This window comes from Panthera pardus, unplaced genomic scaffold, assembly GCF_024362965.1.
Source record: "Panthera pardus isolate Hobbes unplaced genomic scaffold, ASM2436296v1 HiC_scaffold_25, whole genome shotgun sequence".
Taxonomy (NCBI): Eukaryota; Metazoa; Chordata; class Mammalia; order Carnivora; family Felidae; genus Panthera; species Panthera pardus.
Window position 1 is genome coordinate 6,552,592 of NW_026526821.1, and position 19,921 is coordinate 6,572,512.

At 48.4% G+C, this 19,921-nt stretch overlaps 1 protein-coding gene across 1 annotated transcript in view; it reads right to left on the bottom strand.

The window, feature by feature from the left end:
- Nucleotides 1-19,145, bottom strand: part of CASS4 (Cas scaffold protein family member 4) — a 37,956-nt gene extending 18,811 nt beyond the window's left edge. The window contains exon 1 of the mRNA XM_019458096.2: nt 18,535-19,145. Coding sequence (XP_019313641.2) covers nt 18,535-18,570 — 36 coding nt within the window. The 5' untranslated portion in view covers nt 18,571-19,145. The remainder of the gene's footprint in view (nt 1-18,534) is intronic.
- Nucleotides 19,146-19,921: the final 776 nt, after the last annotated feature.

Sequence of the window (19,921 nt, forward strand, 5' to 3'; positions counted from 1 at the left end):
TCAGGAACTGTGAGATCATGACCTGCACCGAGGTGGGACACTCAACCAACTGAGCCTACCCAGGTGCTCCAACTTATTTTTTTTTAATTAAAAAAATTTGTAAATGTTTATTCATTTTTGAGAGGCAGAGACAGAGCGCGAGCAAGGGAGGGGCAGAGAGAGAGGGAGACACAGAATCTAAAGCAGGCTCCAGGCTCCGAGCCATCAGTACAGAGCCTGACGCAGGGCTGGAACTCACAAACCACGAGATCATGCCCTGAGCCGAAGTCAGATGCTTAACAGACTGAGCCACCCAGGCGCCCCTCCAACTCATTTTTAAAAGAGGGAACACGGTTCCGCAGCGTTACGGGCATGTGTGTTGTGAAGGGCATCCCTGCCCGTGGGCATCTCCTCTCCCATCCGTGGTGAACCGAAACGCTCACCTGAGAGGGATGGTGCAAATCCCACTGGTTGGAGGCAGAGTGAGTTTACGGGGTGACACTGAAAAGCAGAGAGCCCAGTTAGGGCTAATAAACACCTCTTGCCTTCTGGGGGTGAGACCCATGCAGTGTCCCCTTAGCCGGTCACTTATTCCTTCCCAAGCGCGGCCAACCTTGGCTCAATGTTCACGAGGTACAGCACCGTTCCCTGTGCTTGAGTTCGGGGATACCAGTTTTGATCATGGGATGGTCCGCTCTGTGAGCCTCCTGGGGCTCCCCTGTAGCCCCAACTCTGCCCAAACCCTTAGGGCCCTACACAATTCCACTCTCGCCTACATTTCCAAGGCTCAGGGTATCAGTTCCTCATCGCCCCACACACCCCGCCCTTTGTGGGGCCTGAGTCCTTCACACAGGCTACACCCTCCACCCCAAATAGTCAGCAGCTTTGTGCCCAGTGAGACCCGCTCATCTTTCTAGATGCGTCTTAGACGTCTCTTCCTCGCCGAAGGATTTCTTCACGCTCAGACTCTCCCAGACCCACCTAGTTCTCTCCATTTTTTTTTTTTTTTTTTTGCTCAATGCGTTTCCAGGTCCGTACTGACGACCTTCACATGTAATTCATTAAATCGGTGATCATCTATTTGGCGTCTGTGTCCGGGCACAGGCTCCAAGAGAGCACATCTCCCTGGCTCTCGCCGCATCCCCGGCTTCTGGCACCTGGTAGGTGCTCATCGTCTGCTTGTTGAGTTAGTGGGTAGATAAGGACGAGTAGCGTAATGTACCTGTGTTCAAGTCTTCGGGAGATAGAGAGACAGCACCAAGATGAGAGTCCCTGTTTCTGTCTAGACTAGGGTCAAAAAGGATGCTCTCCGTGACGCTCTGCCCAGCCCCTCAGGCGGCTTTCGGTGAAAACGACCACTGAGATGTCCAGAAAATGGGCTGCAGGACCTTGCTAATCTGCACACTCAATTCCTGTCCCGCAAATGTGTTCTAAGCACATTTCCAGTGAATGTGGGTGCTCAGCTCGGAGAAGCCGGCAGAGATGAAGCATTTAGAGGGAACACAGTTTTAGAGCCTCATAAAGAGGATGGATTAAGGGCCAGGATTGAGTGAAGCTCCGTGCTACTTTGTAGATTTTTTTCCTAAAGAGGCGAATCATCTCTGTATGGTAAGAAAAGAACTTGAAAGTTAGCGGTGTAATACCTTGTCAGACTTTCACCGGATTTAGAAGGAGCCCTGCAATCCCTTCTTAGTATTCCTTTATTTTTTAAAAAGTGTTTATTTGTTTTTGAAAGAGAGAGAGAGAGCGCGTGCCGGGGAGGGGCAAAGAGAGAGGGCGACAGAGGACCCGGAGCGGGCTCCGCAGGGACAGCAGAGAGCCTGACGCGGGGCTCGAACTCACGAACCGTGAGATCACGACCGGAGCCGAGATTGGACACTCAACCGAGCCACCCAGGCACCCCTTAATATTCCTTTACTAAATTGCCTACAAATACCTAGATTCTCAAATGCTCTTTGACCTAGTTTTCACATTCTAGTGGTTCTCTCATTCATTAATCCGTTTAATGAAACCTTTGACAGGAGTTCGTTTTATGTTTGCATGAGGGTCATGATTTTACCTTCCTGAAAATTATACTTCAACTGTCCACACTGGCAACAACAACAACAACAACAACACAGTCTCTAACCCATCATCACAATCTCATGAAACCCGCTTGATGCGTCCGGAAAAGAGAAAGCTGGTCGTCTGAGATGTGCTCGCGTGTGTCTGGAAAGAAGATCGTGTGTATGTCCAGACGGAGCAGTTGCTGCGTTTGGGCAGCTGCCGGGGAGTGTCCCGACTGGCACCAGCGTGGATGATGCACTTGCCTATTGTGAAAGGCAGTGGATTATCTTCCAGAGCACAGTGGGCTTGTATGATCACCCACCCACGGGCACCCACGGCGGTCCACGATGGACAGCCCCGGTCTAATTCCGGAGACAAGGTTTACTTCATGCTTCCAGTCTGCTGTCTGCAAACGCGCGTACCTTACAGGATGTAACCTCCCAGCAGAGGAAAATCCTACGTGTGCTGCTGTCACACGATGCCCTTCTGCACGAGATTTCGTTACAATTGGCAAGGATGTCTCTGGACACCTCATGCAATCCACTGATGTCTCAGAGTTTGAATAACAAAGCGTATCAAAGTTTCTGTTCCAGAGGAAGAATTAAACACCAGAGAGGAACCTTGGGGGGGGTCTTTCTTCACCTAGAAAACAGTAGACTATATCGGGGTGCCTGGGAGGCTCAGTCGGTTAAGTGTCTGACTTTAGCTCAGATCATGACCTCAAGGTTCCCAAGTTCAAGCTCCGCATCGGGCTCTGTGCTGACGGTGGGGAGCTGACTTTGGATCCTTCGCTCCTCTCTCTTTCTGCACCCCCCCCCCCCGGCTTGTGGGTTCTCTCTCTCTCTCTCTCTCAAAAATAAACATTTTTAAAAAAAGAAAACCGTGGACCATATTGAATGGGGCCTTATTCTGTGTTGGGGGAACTGCAGTCATATCACTGAAATCTTAGAAGCCTCAGAGGTGGCTTTTCTTGTCCTCATTTTACAGAGGAGGAAACCGAGGCTCAGGGGGGTGAAATGACTTGTCTAAGGTCACTTTAGTCTCTAACTGCTCTCCTCACATCTATTATTGCGCATTCCCCTTACAATCCATTCTCCAGACATTCATACGCATAAATATTTACATACACAAATCAGATCATGTTGGTTTCTGGTTTAAAAACCTCCAATTGCTTAGACATACAGTTGGAGCAAAATCCACACTCTCTGCCTGATCGCCCCCCCAGCCCCCCTCTCCACCCATTAATTTTCCTTCGGCCACGTTGGTTTCTTACTTCTCCCAGATGCGCTAAGCTTACGTCCACCTCAGGACCTTTGCCCTTGCTATGCCTCCTGCCCAGAACACTCTTCCGCCAGATCTTTGCATGACTGGCTCCTCCTTCAGGCCTCCGCTCAAAAGTCACCTCCTGCCGAGGCATCCCTGACCACCCATGGAAGGCTAGCCTCCTTCTCCGCACCCACGCACGACTGAGACGCTGATGTTGTAGGCACTCTGAAGAAGGAGTCCAGACAGGGCAAGCCGGACTTCGTTCGGGCAGGCTGGCAGTGGGGGGAGAGGAAGAAATAGCAACAAACACCTGTCCCACACCTGTGTTCCTGGTGCCGTGCCAAGCTCTTTACGGACAAGGCATGGAAACAACCGTCAGCTCTGAGAAGGCAACCCAACAACCAACGCGATCATCTCTGAGGCCACTCACAGGGTGTCTTTTAAATAGGGTGTGAATTTGGAAACGTTTGCGTAGATATTTAAGAAATGAAGGAGGACATATGTTTATATTTTTGTTCCCCGTGGGCACGCTGGGAGTCGGATCCTGCGAGCCGTGGAAGAAACGGTGCTAACTAGACTCCAAAAGGGGCATTTCCCTCAAGTGCCCTTCTTCGTGCGGCAGCTGGAAGAGGGGCAAGGAAAATGAACGTGCACTTCGAAGAAAGAAACAAAATGGGGCGCCTGGGTGGCTAGGTCGGTGAAGCGTCCGACTTCGGCTCAGGTCACGATCTCGCGGTCCGTGAGTTCAAGCCCCGCGTCGGGCTCTGGGCTGACAGCTCAAAGCCCGGAGCCTGCTTCCGATTTTGTGTCTCCCTCTCTCTCTCTGACCCTCCCCCATTCATGCTCTGTCTCTCTCTCTGTCTCAAAAATAAATAAACGTTAAAAAAAAATTAAAAAAAAAAAAAAGAAAGAAACAAAAAGGCAGAGAATACGATTCCCTTTCTGGGAGACCTTCACACGGCTGCCAGATGCAATGTGTTAATCTATGTTGAATCGGCAATGAGCTGGGAGAGTAGTTAGCTACAACTGGAGAAATCTGGGACGTTGTTCGTTCAGGCATTCGTGCATTTGTTCGCGAAGATTGTGTTAAGCATTTACTATACGCCCAGGGCTCTGCTGGAGACAGAGCAGAGCCTGATCTTACGCCAACGCATGTTGCAGCAGAGGAGATCAACTCCCATCAGATTTTCACAGAAATCAATATAGGGTTTCTACTTCTCTTAAGGGCAATGATGGAAAATACAGGAAGTGGTGAGAAATATTATTGGGGTAGGGAGAAAGTGGGGGCGTGCTCTGGGGGTGAGTAGGAGTTAGTCAGATCTCGACGGGGGGGGGGACGATCATCGAGGCAGGGGAAGAGAAATGTGTGAGGGCTGGAGTGACGGAGTGTGTGTGTGTGTGTGTGTGTGTGTGTGTGTGGTGGGCCAGAGGAACTGAAAGATGAACTGGCTGGAGAGAAGTAAACAAGGGATGTGGGGCTTGATTCCCTACTGGCTGCTGCCTGTATATCGGCTAGCTGGGTGAAAGGGATTGGTGGGGGGCTACGGGGAGGCCAAAGAGCCTCATCGAAGCCAGTCACCCAGTCCGGGTGGGAGATGGGGGGCGGGCTGGATTTAGGATAGCTGTAGGGAGGAGGTAGTGAAGGATGGCAGGCGGTCTTTGAGGCGAGTCTTGAAAACCGGGCAGGATCACAAGTGCCGGAGAAGGGAGGAGGGACGCAGTCTGGGCCGGGGGAAATGAGAAGCAGATGGAGACAGTTGGTGCGTGTACTTTCTGTCTTCTGCAGCGGCACAGAGAGGCAGCAGCAGCAGCAACCAGTCTAAGCGGAACCGGTTGAGACGAGCCTACAGAGATGCCACCTGCCGAAGCTTCATTTCCATGCTTCTTCACCGCTCATCACTCTCTGGACCAGGAAGGCGGACACAGCTTGAGACCCTGCAAGAGCCCGGCTTGCCTTTCTGCTCTGCTCTCCGTTTTTTTATTTTCTTTAGTTCGCTTGGAAGAGCGAAGCGGCAGAAACTCGGAGCGCTAGGGCAGGACGGGGGACCCTGGGAGATGCTGTCTGCGGGTTTACCTCGTTTCAGAGCGGCGTGTGCCTGAGCCCGGGAGAGATCACATGACCCGCCTCAGGTCACCCAGCAGCCCGCGGTGGCAGAGGGGAGTCAAACTCAAGTGTGCCTGACTCCTGAGCCCGAATGGCCTCTCCAAAGCCAAGTCAACCTCTTGCTCTGATCCGCTAAAGTCTACACGCATGTACTTTCAGAAGAAGCTGCTTGAAAGACATCCGTAGGCTGCAGCAGGCTCGCATGATCGCAGGAGTGGGTGTGAGTGAGGCAGGCCGAGTGCTGGAGACTGGCACGCTCACACAGATTTTAGAATATAACTTCTTGGGCCACATGACACGCTCTGGGGCTGAGTCCAGCCCGCTGCTGGGGTCTTAGAGGCCCCACACTGTTTTCCTTTGCGAAGCCAAAGTTAAAGGGCAGGAGGCTAGCGCATTTTGACTCGGCGCAGGGCTCCTCTTAACAGGTGATCTGCCCTGAATCACCCCTGCCCCCCACCCTGCCCGGTTATGTTATAGCCAAGACTAACAGCCACCTGCTCGCAACTTGAGACTCTGTCTCTCTGCCCTTTCCTGCTTGCCTCCTCCTCCCCACCCCCCTCACGAGGGTCAGATCAGCATCACAGCTGATACAATTGCTATCCCCACCCTCTGGACTCCTGTATTCCTAAAATTAAAAGGTTCGCAGCCGGGGATACAAGAGACCCCGAGATGGTTTCTTTCAAAGTAGCCGGCATATGATCATTCCCTTGGGAACGTAAATCGTACCACAAGGTCACCAGCTCACAGCAGGAAGCAATAAATGAGTGCCCCAGACAACGATCGAGACGGTACATGAGGCAGGAACCCTGAGCAGTGAGTGACGGTTGGACCCCTGCTCTTACAATGTCATAGAACCTCATTGCTCGTAAGATGGGCACCTGTCTTCTACTAAAATCCTTCTTTGAAAAATGTCCACATGTAGCATTTTGGCTTCTGTCTCATAGGTTCTATGACTTGTTTCCAAGAATTCTTTAGGAGAAGGTGGCAGAATTGTTCCTACTTCCCCTCTGAGGATCCGGAGAGCATAGTAACACATAAACCACAATCTCTTTAAAAAAAGCATACAGTGTATATATTTCAAAGCTTTTGACATATGGAAAGTATGAATCCCTGAAGTTCACAAAGGCTTTCCCTGGGTGTGGGAGCTTTGACTTTCACATCAGTGAAAGTTTCTCTTGTATATCTCTACAGCGCAGCTGAGCCCAGACTCGGAAACTCAGACGTAGACCCAGAGCAGAGCAAAGCGCTTTGATCCTTGTTAGAGACAACCGTCTCTCCTTGGATGAACCGGAAGTGTTTCACACTATGTAACTACACAGACAGGCTTGGAGAGATCAAAGCAGAGAGAACCCGGGCTGTGGGTTGGTTTGTGCCTGTTTATTTTCCATCATTTTAAAAAGCACTTATGTTAAAAAAAAAAAAAAAGTTTCCAAGAGCGTAAGCAAAATCCCCTTACCACCTCCATTTTCCCACCCACACTGTCCAAAAAGGGAAGAAAGACAGAGGAAGAAGGACAATCCTGAGGAAGAAACAAAGCATCTTCATGATACTCCTGTGAGAGGTGTTGATGGGCGACAGCATTCTGTGAGGTAACCTCTGGAAAGAGGAGAGAGGGTAGACAGGCTCGTAAGGAGTTACAGCAGAGATGGTCTGGAAAGGATTCCCAGTTTGCAAACCCTACACAACAATGCAGCCTTCTTCTTACACATGGCGTGTCAGCTAATAGTAATTTCCTGTAATTGATCAAAGAAAAAATTCCCCTTTAATCTTCTTCTTCTTTTTTAATGTTTATTTATTTTCGAAGGAGACAGAGTGCGAGCAGGGGAGAGGCAGGGAGAGAGGAAGACACAGAATCCGAAACAGACTCCAGGTTCTGGGCTGTCAGCACAGAGCCCGACCCGGGGCCTGAACTTGAGGACCGCGAGATCATGACCTGGGTCGAAGTCGGATGCTTAACCGCTAAACCGACCGAGCCACCCAGGCGCCCCCTCCCCTTTAATCTTCTGGACGCATATTGAGCCAGGCATCTTGTTACTGTCATAGTTTACGACTTAGCCAATGGCTCATAGATGGGGTAGCCGACACTTTTTCAACATCTGCACCAGGCGCTGCGATAAGTAATTAGCCTTGATGATCTCCCTTGATATTCACCGTCCCATGAAGCAGTTAGCGTGATTAGTGTTGGAGAGATGGGAAAATTAAGGCACAGAGAGGGTGATTGAGTAGCGTAACGTTGCTCAGAGGCCAAGGAACAGAACCAAGAATGGAACACAGGCAGTTTTGACCCTGGAGTCTGCCTTTTTGGCCCACAAATCGCAGAGCTTGGTACCGACTCTACCAGTTGGCATGTGCATTTTCACAGAGCAGCGAATAACAGAGTGTGCCCTGGGGACAGGAATGGTAAGCTGATAACTACATTTTAACTCAGTTGTGTAAGTTGTGTGGCCATTTATCAGAATTAGATCCTGCCTTAAGAATTCAGAAAATAGCTTAGGGGCACCTGGGTGGCCCAGTTGGTTAAGCGTCCTACTCTTGATTTCCGCTCAGGTCATGATCTCACCGTTTGTGGGATCGAGCCCCGCGTCAGGCTCCATGCTGACAGCATGGAGCCTGCTTGGGATTCTCTTTCTCCCTCTCTCTCTCTCTGCCCGTCCCCTGCTCACCCTCCGTCTCTCAAGATAAATAAATAAACTTAAAAAAAAATTTAGGAAATAGCTTGACTGTCATTACTGGTACATAATGATATACTTTTATAACGGAATACTCTACAGCTATTAAAAATAATGAGGTAGAGTGTATGTGAGTTGAAATGGAACAATCTCCAAAATTCAGTATTAATTTAATCAGGATGACCAACTGTGCATATGGTATGTCCCCATTTATGCTGTTATGAGGATAGAATCTTTCTGGAAGATGACATAAGTTGTTGGTTGGGGCTTTCCCTCTGGCCAGAGGAACCAGAGCCCAGGAAATTATAGAGGTTTGGGATTAAAGGAAAACATGCTTGCAACCCACGCCCCTCGGTACAGTTAGAATTTTGTAAACCAAGAGCCTGCTTGGGATTCTCTCTCCCCCCTGCCCTCTCTCTCTGCCCCTCCCCTGCTTGTGCTCTCTCTCTCCCCCTCTCAAAATAAATAAATGGACTTAAAAAACAAAAAAAAGAATCCCTCTTTGAAACAATTGTCCAAGAAAGAGGCTGTTGCCTTAACTTTTGTCTTCCCTCGTGGATTTCAATAGCTTTCCACAGCAACGTTTACGTTTCCAAGTACAGTTCCGCCAGGTTTAGGGAACTAAGAGTCACGGAAGATAGCAAAATGGTGCATTTCGTAATCAGAACTTGCCCTGAGATTTGCAACGGTGCCCAGTTAATATCCTTCCACTTGTCATGCCTAATGTAGTGAGAGAATTCATTTGTGGTATCATGGAGCCTGAGACAGCTCTGGTTCAGTCATCTGCATTCCAGTCTCGGAAATATTCGGGCTTTTTTTGTTTGCTTGTTTTTTTTAATGAAGTGACAGCTGAGTGATTTCTTGCATCATCCTGCGACATAAGGAAGGGTTGATTCTCTTGGAGCTGGTTTTTAAAGACTTAGCCAAGTGGGTAAAGGAGAGAAGGCTGAGGAGAAGCTGCTGTTGTCTGCCGGGGAGGCCAGGGAAATCAGCGAGCTTCGGCCCCAGCAACCCCTCTGTACAAGTGGACAAGTTCTCGAATGAAGAGGCTCCAGGATGTGGAGAAAGGGATCCGAGGTCATTTAACTGAACGCTAGACACCGAAACGCGCTTCTCCCCCGCCCCCCCCATTACCTTTATATTTAAAGGAACACGGAAGCTTAAAAAAATTAACCGAGCAGTATACAGCTCTTTAAACAAAATGTAAATTCTCTCTTTTTGGTTTCAAAACAAGGGACACAGAGCACCTTTCAGTTAGTCCCACCGGTGCGACAGCTATCGGAGGACCGTCCTTCCGGGCTTCCCTGACTTGGGGGGAACATTTGAAATAACACGTCACGGCCCCCTTCGCACGGTTAGAGTTGCAAAGAAATGGAGGCCAGCAGAGAGAAACTCAGATACTCACATTCACTCTCATCTTGATCCTTTAAGGAGATTGTGTTTAAAGGTGACCATTCCGTGTCCTGGAAAACACCGGCAGAAGCCGCTTGGGAAGGGAAGGTCTTCTGTAGCAGTTTGTGCCGGAGTGCCGACAGGTGTGGGTCTAAAACACTTGGGCGTGAATAGTGCTCTTTTCACAGCTGTTCTTGCGAGCAGATCTGGGCTGGACCCGACAGCCCTGGGTGCGGATGGGGCCGGCCACCCAACGCATTCCCTTGATCTGCTCCCTGGTTCCCTCCCATCCTTCTGGGTGCAAATAGCCACTATGGTGGGTGTATCTATAGGCACCGGGGACAAAGAAGGGAATAACCCTGGTGAACTTGGACATGAGAAGATATACGAGCAAAAAAGAAAAACTTAAAGAATGATTCCTTGTCTTCCTAAGGCCCATGAAAATGGCCCGGTGGCCGGGGATGACGGCGGTGTCTGTGAACAAGCACAAAGGTATAAGCGATTTCTCTGTAGACGCGTCGAACTCTGACCCCTCCAGCTTCGAATTCTTCCTGATGGTTCAGATGAAGAAGCCACTCATCACAGGACTTCCGTACATCGCCCAATAATGAGACTTTGAGGAAGCGATTGTGGCCAGAAAAAAATTCCAAAGCCACTCGGTGGAAGTGAAATGTTTTCTTCCCTGATGTCTGAATACCGTGGTTTTCCAATAGGTTTGGGTCTTGGCCAGATCAACATGTTTGAGTCAACTTCCCCTATTCATGGGAACCTTTTAGAACTCACTGTTAGTGCTTTATTAATTTGACAATTATCATTATTTTTTAAGGTATATTTTACTTTATTTTAGAGAGAGAGAGGCCATGTGAGCTGAAGAAAGGGGCAGAGGGAGAGAGAGACAGAAAGAGAATCTCAAGCAGGCTCCACACTCAGCTCAGAGCCTGATGTGGGGCTCGATCTCATGACCATGAGATCATGACCTGAGTCAAAATCAAGAGTTGGAGGGTGCCTGGGTGGCTCGGTCAGTTAAGCATCTGGATTTTGATTTCAGCTCGGGTCATGGTCTTGCAGTTTGTGAGATCAAGCCCTGCATCGGAGCCTGCTTGGGATTCTTTTTTTTGTTTTGTGTTTAATGTTTATTTTTGAGAGAGAGAGAGAGATACAGAGTGTGAGCGGGGGAGGAGCAGAGAGAAAGAGGGAGAGACAGAATCCGGAGCAGGCTCCAGGTTCTGAGCTGGCAGCACAGAGCCCGACGCGGGGCTCGAACTCACGGACCATGAGATCGTGACCTGAGATGAAGTCGGACGCTCAACTTAATTCTCTCCCTATGGATTCTTAATCTCTCCCTGTGTCTCTGCCCCTCCTCGGCTCACGCTCTCTCTCCCCCTCTCTCAAAATAAATAAATAAACTTGAAAAAAAAAAGAGTTGGACACTCGACCGACTGAACCAACCAGGCGCCCAGACGATTCTTTATTAAGCACCTACTGTATGTTTGATAACGTGTGCTGGGGAGAGCGGTGCACGAGGTTCCCTTGATCCAAGCTCAGGATTGAAATGCTGCAACATTTGATCAACCAAGCCTTGTAGTAATTGAGATCTGGCCCAAGACAGGTGCATGTTGTACCAAACTGCGTTCTACAGCTGGTTGTGCCCTGGAGATCCGGCATCTGTATTCCTGGCCGCGTCCCCTCCACCACCTCTAAGCTCGCTCCTGACCAGCCGCATCCCTGACTTATCGTTTACATACCTAGTTCGGAAAAAGGAGAAGTTGGAAGCAGCTTCTGGGAGTGGTTGAGGCTCAGTCCCAGCTTGTGAGAAGCTCATCGATGGAGGAGAGTGAGAAACTAGGAACTTCTCGGGGCCTCCCTAACCTCACCTGAAAGCGGGGTGGCCGTGCAGGGTTCCCGAGTGGCTGCAACACCTCGCCCCCTGCATGATTTCTTTCCTTATACTTCTCTCTCACCCCAGGAAGGAGGGCGGGGGCAAGAACATCACAGGTAGGGTCTTTTCCTTCTTAGCTTCCTTTCCTCTCCTCCTCCTTTCTCTCTTTTTTTGGAGGGAAACAAAGACGAAAGGCAGGGGAGATACAAAAGGTGTTTTGTGTTGTTCGATTGGTCCCCAGCGACTGTACGACCTCGGATGAGGAGGAAGCTTCGTCTAAGACTGCACTCCTTTGGCCTCGCGACTATTCAGAGCACGTCATATCCGTGGGCCACCAGTACAGATTTTTACTCAAGTCACGTGTTAAATTAAGCCAATTAAAAACAACTCTCCCTAAGCAATATTACCTATAGAATTACGTTCAATGAACAAATCTTAGTTTTTCTTTTTCAATTTTTGAAAATGTTTCTTTATTTTTGAGTCAGAGAGAGACAGAGCACGAGCAGGGCAGGGGCAGAGGGAGAGACAGAATCTGAAGCAGGTTCCAGGCTCTGAACTGTCAGCACAGAGCCTGATGCGGAGCTCGAACCCACGAACCGTGAGATCCAGACCTGAGCCAAAGTCAGATGCTTAACCGACTGAGCCACCCAGGCGCCCCTCTTAGTTTTTTCTGATGCACGTTAAAATGCATTATCTAGAGGCACCTGGGTGGCTCAGTGGGTTAAGTGTCCCACTCTTGGTTTCGGCTCAGGGCATAATCTCACAGTTCATGAGTTTGAGCCCCGGGTAGAGCTCTGTGCTGACAGCTCAGAGCCTGGAGCCTGCTTTGGATTCTGTGTCTCCCCTTCTCTCTGCCTCTCCACCACTCCTGCTCTCTCTCTCTCTCTCTCTCTCTCTGTCTCGAAAATAAATACACATTTAAAAAATTAAAAAAAGTTTTTTAATTAAAAAAAAGCCTTACTCAGGAGACTACGCAGAACGTTAGAGACAGGTGTGTGTAACTGGCCCTTGATCTCACAATGCTTGTTGATCTCCTCACTCTGGGCAACATTCGCGTAGGAAAAAAGCAACTTCAAGTACTCGCCATCTGTAACTGACTCTCGCGTTCTTTCAACCTCGGAGCGAGTTGAAATTCTGAAGCGGAGGGAACATCCCACAAAGCCCTTTGTACTTTTCCTTAACCAGAGGGCAAACATCTCCAAGGGAGGAAGGCCCCTACTGCTTTCTCGTCTCATTCCTTGTCTGCTCTTCTCCCCAAATGACAGACTGCCTGTGACAGGTGCGTCACACAAGCTGCTCTTGATTCTCAGGAGAAGCAACACTTTAAAGAAAAAAAAGAACAATTCTGTGTGTTCAGTAACTCATAAGCCGAGCTGCTGTTGCAGGTGTGGGACATACTGCCTTCTTGCCACTGGCTCTGTCCTCATGGTGTGGACACAGGGTCCTCCAATCGAATACACAGATGGCTTATGAGCATACATTTGGAAATGGCTCCTAAACTATTTATTTCCCCTTTTTCACAGCTCACGCTGGGGCAGTCGAATATCACTTGTACGGCATATTTTCTACCAGCCTCCCACCTTCCTCCTTTGAAGTTATTTCCTCTCCAAGAACTTGTCATTTCCTCCCTTAGTCATTCTATTTCCAAAATGACCATGTTCTGTTTCTACGGCTGCTTCCCCATTCGATTACCATGTAGGCCACTTTCCTTTGAATAGTCTGGTAAATTCTGGGATCGTGATGGTATTCTGTTTAGTTCTTATTTTTTTTTTTTAGTAGTGAGCTCTATAGCAAATAAAACATTAAGAGAATAAAAGTTTTTAAACAGGAGTGATAATATAGTGTTATTATATTATACTCTATTTTTATATTACATGTTATATTATATATTCTATTTTCTATTACATTTTTATTAACTAAAATGACAGTTTATTTTATTGAGAAAGGGACCTAGACATTTGTGTTCTTCGTGGCATTTAGAATGGTGCCTGGCGCAAAGTGAGCACTCAATATTTGTTGGATGAGTGAAAGGTATATTGTCTCAACAGAAAATGGAAATAGGGTTGATAGAAAACAAACATCAGTTTCCAAAAAAAGAAAAAGGTGTATATATAGCACATGTAGTTCAATAAAACCATTTACACCTTTATTTACTATTCTTTCTGTTTATATCTCCTGCCAGTTTCAAATGTCCAAAGTTTCTCTCTCTTTGTTTTTTTTTTTTTTTCTGAAAGGCAGGGCAAGTGATTCTCGTCTGTGTCCATTGAGAACACCATGGTGGCATCTAAAATATTAAGAGTTAAATAAGTGTTAAAAAATAAATTAAAAAATAAAAGTGGGGGGGCGCCTGGGTGGCTCAGTTGGTTGAGCGTCCAACTTTGGCTCAGGTCATGATCTCACGGTCTGCGAGTTCAAGCCCCACGTCGGGATCTATGCTGACAGCTCAGAGCCTGGAGCCGGCTTCAGATTCTATATCTCTCTCTCCCCCTCCCCTGCTCATGCTCTGCCTCTCTCTGTCTCTCAAAGATAAATAAATGTTAAAAAATTTTTTTTTAATAAATAAATAAAATGGAAAGAGAGGCCACCACCCTGGTCCCCTGATTTATCCCCCTCCTTCTGCTCTTCCTTGCCAACATTCCCTTTGTTGCGTAGCAGCCAGAGTGATCTCTTAAAACATAAACCGGACCATGTCATCTCCTGCTTTAAATAGGCCAGTGGCTTCCTTTGCAGTTGGAATGCACTTCGAAGTTCTTACAGGACTGACAAGGTCCTATGTGAACGGGATCTTGCTTACCCCGTTGATCTCATTTCTGCCCACTCTTTCCCTTGGTCCTTCTGCTCCAACAACACTGGCCTTTCTGTGGATACTCCACAATGCTGAATTCATTCCTGCCACAGGGCCTTTTGCATTTGCTGTTTCTTCTGCCCTGAATGCTTCTGTCATCATTCAGGACTCCAGACAGGCCCTTTCTGTCCATCACCTCTATCAGATCACCTTGTTTTATTTTTCTTCATGGCAGTTGCCACCATCTGAAATCATGGTGTCCATTTACTCATTTACTAACTTTTTTTTTTTTAATTTTTTTTTTAACGTTTATTTATTTTTGAGACAGAGAGAGACAGAGCATGAACGGGGGAGGGGCAGAGAGAGAGGGAGACACAGAATCAGAAGCAGGATCCAGGCTCTGAGCCATCAGCCCAGAGCCCGATGTGGGGCTCGAACTCACGGACCGCGAGATCGTGACCTGAGCTGAAGTCGGACGCTCAACCGACTGAGCCACCCAGGCGCCCTCATTTACTAACTTTCTGACTCCACTAAAATATCAGCAATGTGTTGATCATCTGAACCCCAGGGCCCAATAACTACATGCCGGATGGATGGCTAAACAACGGGCAGTGAATTGTGTTTTCAAGCTGGCTGTGGTGTCTGGGCTCTTTTGTTTTGTGAGGCAGGTGAAGCAATGGAACTGATGCACAAGGTCAGAGGGAGGCCACGGGTCCTTGTGACCTTGACCTCAGCTGCAAAGGTTTAGATCTAAGGCAACATCTGACCATGGGAGCTGGAAGGGGGCCAGTTCCCGAGAATCTAGGCTGAGTGGCTCGGGTCGGGGCCAGGTAGGGGTTAGGGAGCTTAGAGCCGGGCAGCGTCGGTTCCCAGGGGTGTGACAACTAGGAAGTGCCGTGTCTGACCTTGTGGCGGGGCAGGGCGATGTCACAAGAGCTCCATCTGCACTCTCTGTAACCTCCCATTCATTCACACACACTCCAGGTGTTTATTGGGCACCTACTAAGTGCAGGCACTGCCGTAGCACTGGAGATGCAGCCCTGAATAAGAAAGCCCAGCTCTGTCCCTGGTGGAGCTGACTCTCCAGAGGGAAAGACACGTGATGATCAAAGGGACAAACGATTGAGAAAGATGATTTCAGATGTTGATAAATGAAGACGAGGCGGAGAATGAGAAAGACCAGGGAAGGTGTGGGAGGCGATTGGATGGGCGGTCCAGAAAGGCCTTGAGCAAGCGTGTGAGTGAGCAAGTGAGTGAGTGAGTGTGGACGATGCTGGTGGGGAGGACCCACGGGACCCAACCCCCCTACATGAATGTTCCAAGGCAGGGGAAGGGGCGGGTAGCGTGGTGGGGGGCTGTGGGGAGGGGGTCAGGCACGCCTCGTGGCCACGGTAAGTTCTCCACATACATTCCCACTTGCCCTTCTTCCACAAAGACTGAGTTAAAATGTCTTACTTCCCATTCAGAGGTGCTAAAGGCACAAGGAGAACCTGTGATTGCTCCCCACCCACAAACAAGGTCCCGAGGTCCTGAGCGCTCTTGCCCAGAAGCCCTGAAGTAAGTGTAGTCTGCGCCCGTGGGAGACACATCGCCGTTGGGTCTGTCAGAGTCTAAGAATTTTGGCGCCTTTACCTCTAAGTCTTTACCGCGACCCTCCTTGAGGGGCTCTACGACCACTCCCCCCAGGATTGGGATGTAAGACAGCCAGAGGGTGTTTGCTCTTTAATCGCGGCTGAATCTGAACTGTTAAGAATATCTGAGAGTATTTAAATGTGCTTAAAACATAAATATTATTTTGATCAATTCTCTGGACATCCACCCTTTAGTAATGAGGGGACAGACACTTGTTTGAAAACTCCCTTCAGAAAAGCAAGTGAGCACGCCGTCACGTTTACAAAAGAGAGAAAGTGCAGCTTGTAGAGAAAATACTTTCAGAAAGTAGGTTTAAAATAGAATTTCAGGGTGGCTCAGTTGGTTAAGCATCTGACTTCAGCTCAGGTCATGATCTTGAGGTTGGTGAGTTTGAGCCCTGCATCAGGCTCTCTGTGGTCAGTGCAGAGACCACCCGGGATCCTCTGTCTCCCTCTCTCTGCCCCTCCCCCACTTGCGCTCGCTCTCTCTCTCTTTCCAAAATTAACATTAAAAAATAATAAAATAGAATACCATTTCAGAAATTCTCAGAAAGCGAAGGAAAACAAATACCATGCTTATCTGACTCTGTGATTCTCCTTCAGTTCCTGGACATGTACCCCAGTGAGACAAAGGTGCTAATTTCAACGTCACTTCTAATGGTGTGTATTCATCTGCACACATGTGCACACACACATGCACATTCAGAAGTCAACACAATTTGTAACAAATGGGACTGCATCACTAAAGTACATGCAGACTCCATTTTCATAAATAAGGCACTTTTTGAAACTTCCCAGAATCCCAAACAAAGATTTACATGTAATAAAATCACTTATGCACCCTGTCTTTTAGACTTGACTTTCTTGAATGGAGTTGAACAGGGAATCAATCAGCTACAGTCCAGTAAGTCAACAGATGAGGTGTTAGACGGACCACTTTGCCACACATGACGACTTCTACGTCTGTCGCAACCGTACTGTGTGAGCCCAGCGTTTCTCATCACTAGTATCAGCGTGTTTAGTTTTCAGTTTTCTCTTGGTTTTATAAGACATTAAGGAAAACCTCGTAAAAAGCAGACAACTACACAAAGGTGAACGCTCTACCGACATGAAACCATCGGGTGACAAAAAGCAGCAGCACCACGGGACGGCGTGACAGGGCAATCGCTGGTCACCACCCACTGTCCCCAGGCCACCTTCAAGGTACGAGAGGTGCTCTGGGTCCCCTTGGCTGAACATGAAGGTGCTTCAAAGCAAAATGCACCAAAGCAGAGAACCAGTTACGTGATATGACCCCTGACAGCATTGCGTGACCCTTTGATCAAAGAGAATTAATGAACAATAATTAAGGAGATCAACTATGCTAAAACAAATGGAACTCCAATACGTATTGTTAATTGTGAAAGGCAAGAAGCTCGACAATGGATCAGTTGCTGCTCCCATTTGTATAAAGCCTTTTAAACAGTGTATTATCTCACATGGGCATCGACCCTTCTGTAGGGGTACCCAAGAAACCCTCTGCTGAGGTTGCCTGTGGACTAGGAGTTGAAGATGTGAGTTCTTGCCATAGTACTTGCTGCCTTTATGTGGACTGATTGTTAGAAGGACATTATTAATTCAACATTAAATTTTCTTGTGTGTGATCATATTGGAGTCGTGTAGAAGAACGTCCTTGTTTTTAGGAGACACATGTTGATGTTTTGGGAGGGGGGGTGAAGGGTCATTATGCCTACAATTTGTTTTCAAATGGCTTAGCAACAGCAACAACAAAGTGTGTGTGTGTGTGTGTGTGTGTGTGTGTGTGTGTGTGTGTGTGAATATACACAAATAGATGCAGACAGATGTGACAAAATGCCAGGAATCAGTGAATCTTCGTGAAGGATATACAGGGGTTTACTGAATTACTTCCCCCCCCCCCCCGCCAGTTTTCCAATGGTTTAAACATTTTTCGAAAAAAAAGTGGGCACAAAATTCTAGGGTAGCTTCGCTATTTACACACGATCCATACAAGAGAGGCGTCATGGGTTACTCAGCCATAAATTCCACTAGTGACATACATTAGTATTACTTTAATAATCAATAGCATATATTTAATTCATATAAACAATCTTCCCATTTAGTAATTGTTTCATTTTCTTTCCTGCACGACTGAAGGTTTAAAAAAGGTCTAGCAAGATAATCCCTGAGCTTTATTTTCTTTGTGTCTGAGACATTTTTCTTTTTAAGCAGCCATTACAACGTTCTAGACAGCAAATCTTTTTTGATTCATGCCACAGACCTGAGCCCCACTCACACGTCCCAGTACAAAAATTACCGGGAAATGGCACGCAGAATGCCCCCTGTGGACTCAGCAGGGGAGGCTGAAGCCAGAGCTGGACTCTGCTCTTGGGAAGGAGCACAGAATCAACCTGGGAGGGACACTAAGTGTTTGCAGGGTTCAGAGAGAGGAGAGGTCAGGGTGAGCTGAGGCCAAGACCCGCATCTTGCTGGGAAAGCTGTTTGGAAGCTGAGCGGACACAAAGGGCTGGGCTGTGTTCTCAACCCCATGAACCGGTTTCTGCGAGAAGTAACCTTCATCCTTCTCTGAATCCAGGGTCAGGGGCTTTGGAGCACCCCTCTTTTCCACGCTTAGACTTCTAGTAAACTTTTCCATCTCCAACCTACATGTTACTAGTATTCACCCTTCGACTTCATCAGAAACTTGGAACTAAAGTCGGTCATTGTCCTTAGCCATAACTGGTTGTTTGGTGAACTGCCCATCCGAACGGCCCCCCGTCACTCACCCTGGGCGTGCCATCCATGATCTCTGCTCCCTTCATGCTGGTGTGAAACAGCTCCCGTGAGCTCTCCGGCTGATATCTCTGGCTTCAGAGGAGGGATTATGCAATGTCACTGCATGCCTTGGGCTGGTTCTCAGAAACTGAATTCTATGGAGCTATCTGACAACACGGGAAATTGTCACAACGATTCTCCCAGCAGGCAAACTTTCTGCAAAGCGCGATAAGAGTAAAACGAAAGGGCTGACGGAGAGGGGACAGAAATCCAGGCCACACTCACTCTTCGATGCCTGGCATCTCATTTGGTCTATAAGTAGAGAGTGTCACACATTTGCTATGTGAAACCACAAACGAAGAAAAAAAAATACTCTTCTGCTTTGTAGGGTGAAGTTCCTACTTTCAAAGCTCGGCGTAGGAACGCTCTGCATTCTCGTCCCACAAACACTGTGAACAACTCCCACCCGACACACCAAGCTCGTTTTCCTGACGAGAGGCCCCTAGGACAAATTTGTGACCATGGTGGCTGTCTCTTTCTTCCTGCTTTCTAAACTCGTCCTGCGAACAGCCGGGAGAAAACAAGTCAAGGGGAATGCCTTAAAGGACCTGGTCCCAGCACATCTCTCCTCGGAGGCACAGTCCTCCGTGCTCTCACCCCATACCCACCCCACCTCCTGGTCTTTGCTCACAAAGCTTCACCATGAACATCTCCTGGGTGCTGACTCTGTACCAGGGCTGTGCTGAGCACCTCTCAGTACAATTCTCTTATCTCTGAAATCTCATCCACCCACCGTCTGAACTTGAAGCCACACCGCGAATTCGTGCAGCTCAACACTGCTTGCTCGGTCTTTCTACTTTCCCTGAATTCCTCAACGTTGAGGGAAGACATCTACGGGGAGGCAGACTCCTTGCGGGGCACATTCACGTTGTTACTTCATTTAAACAGACTGGCACCCGTTCTTCCGAGCCTGCCTCAGGTAGCACCTCCGACGGGTGGTGTCTCCCATTGCTACCTTCCTGCAAGTGCTGCGCTCACTGCCTGGTCTGCGTGGCACCCACTGCTGAGCAGTCAGTCCTCACGAGTCTGAGCACCAGGAAGGGTTTACTTGTGGACACGGCCGACTGATTTCTGGCTGAGACAATCCATGTTTTAAATTGGCATCGTTGTTGGAAGTTAACTTCCGGGGCCGAGTGACATGTTGCAGATGGGAGCAGATCACTGGGAGGGAACAGTGACCCCGCAGAATGAGGACGAACTGACTTAGCGACAAGTTCAGCTACAGTCCAGTAAAGGCGGAGATCCCAGGAGGAGAAGGCAGAGACGGGAGGATGGGGAGTAATTTAGGGAAGTCTTCATGGGGAAGGCAAGATGTGAGAGGCGGGGGCAGATCAGGGT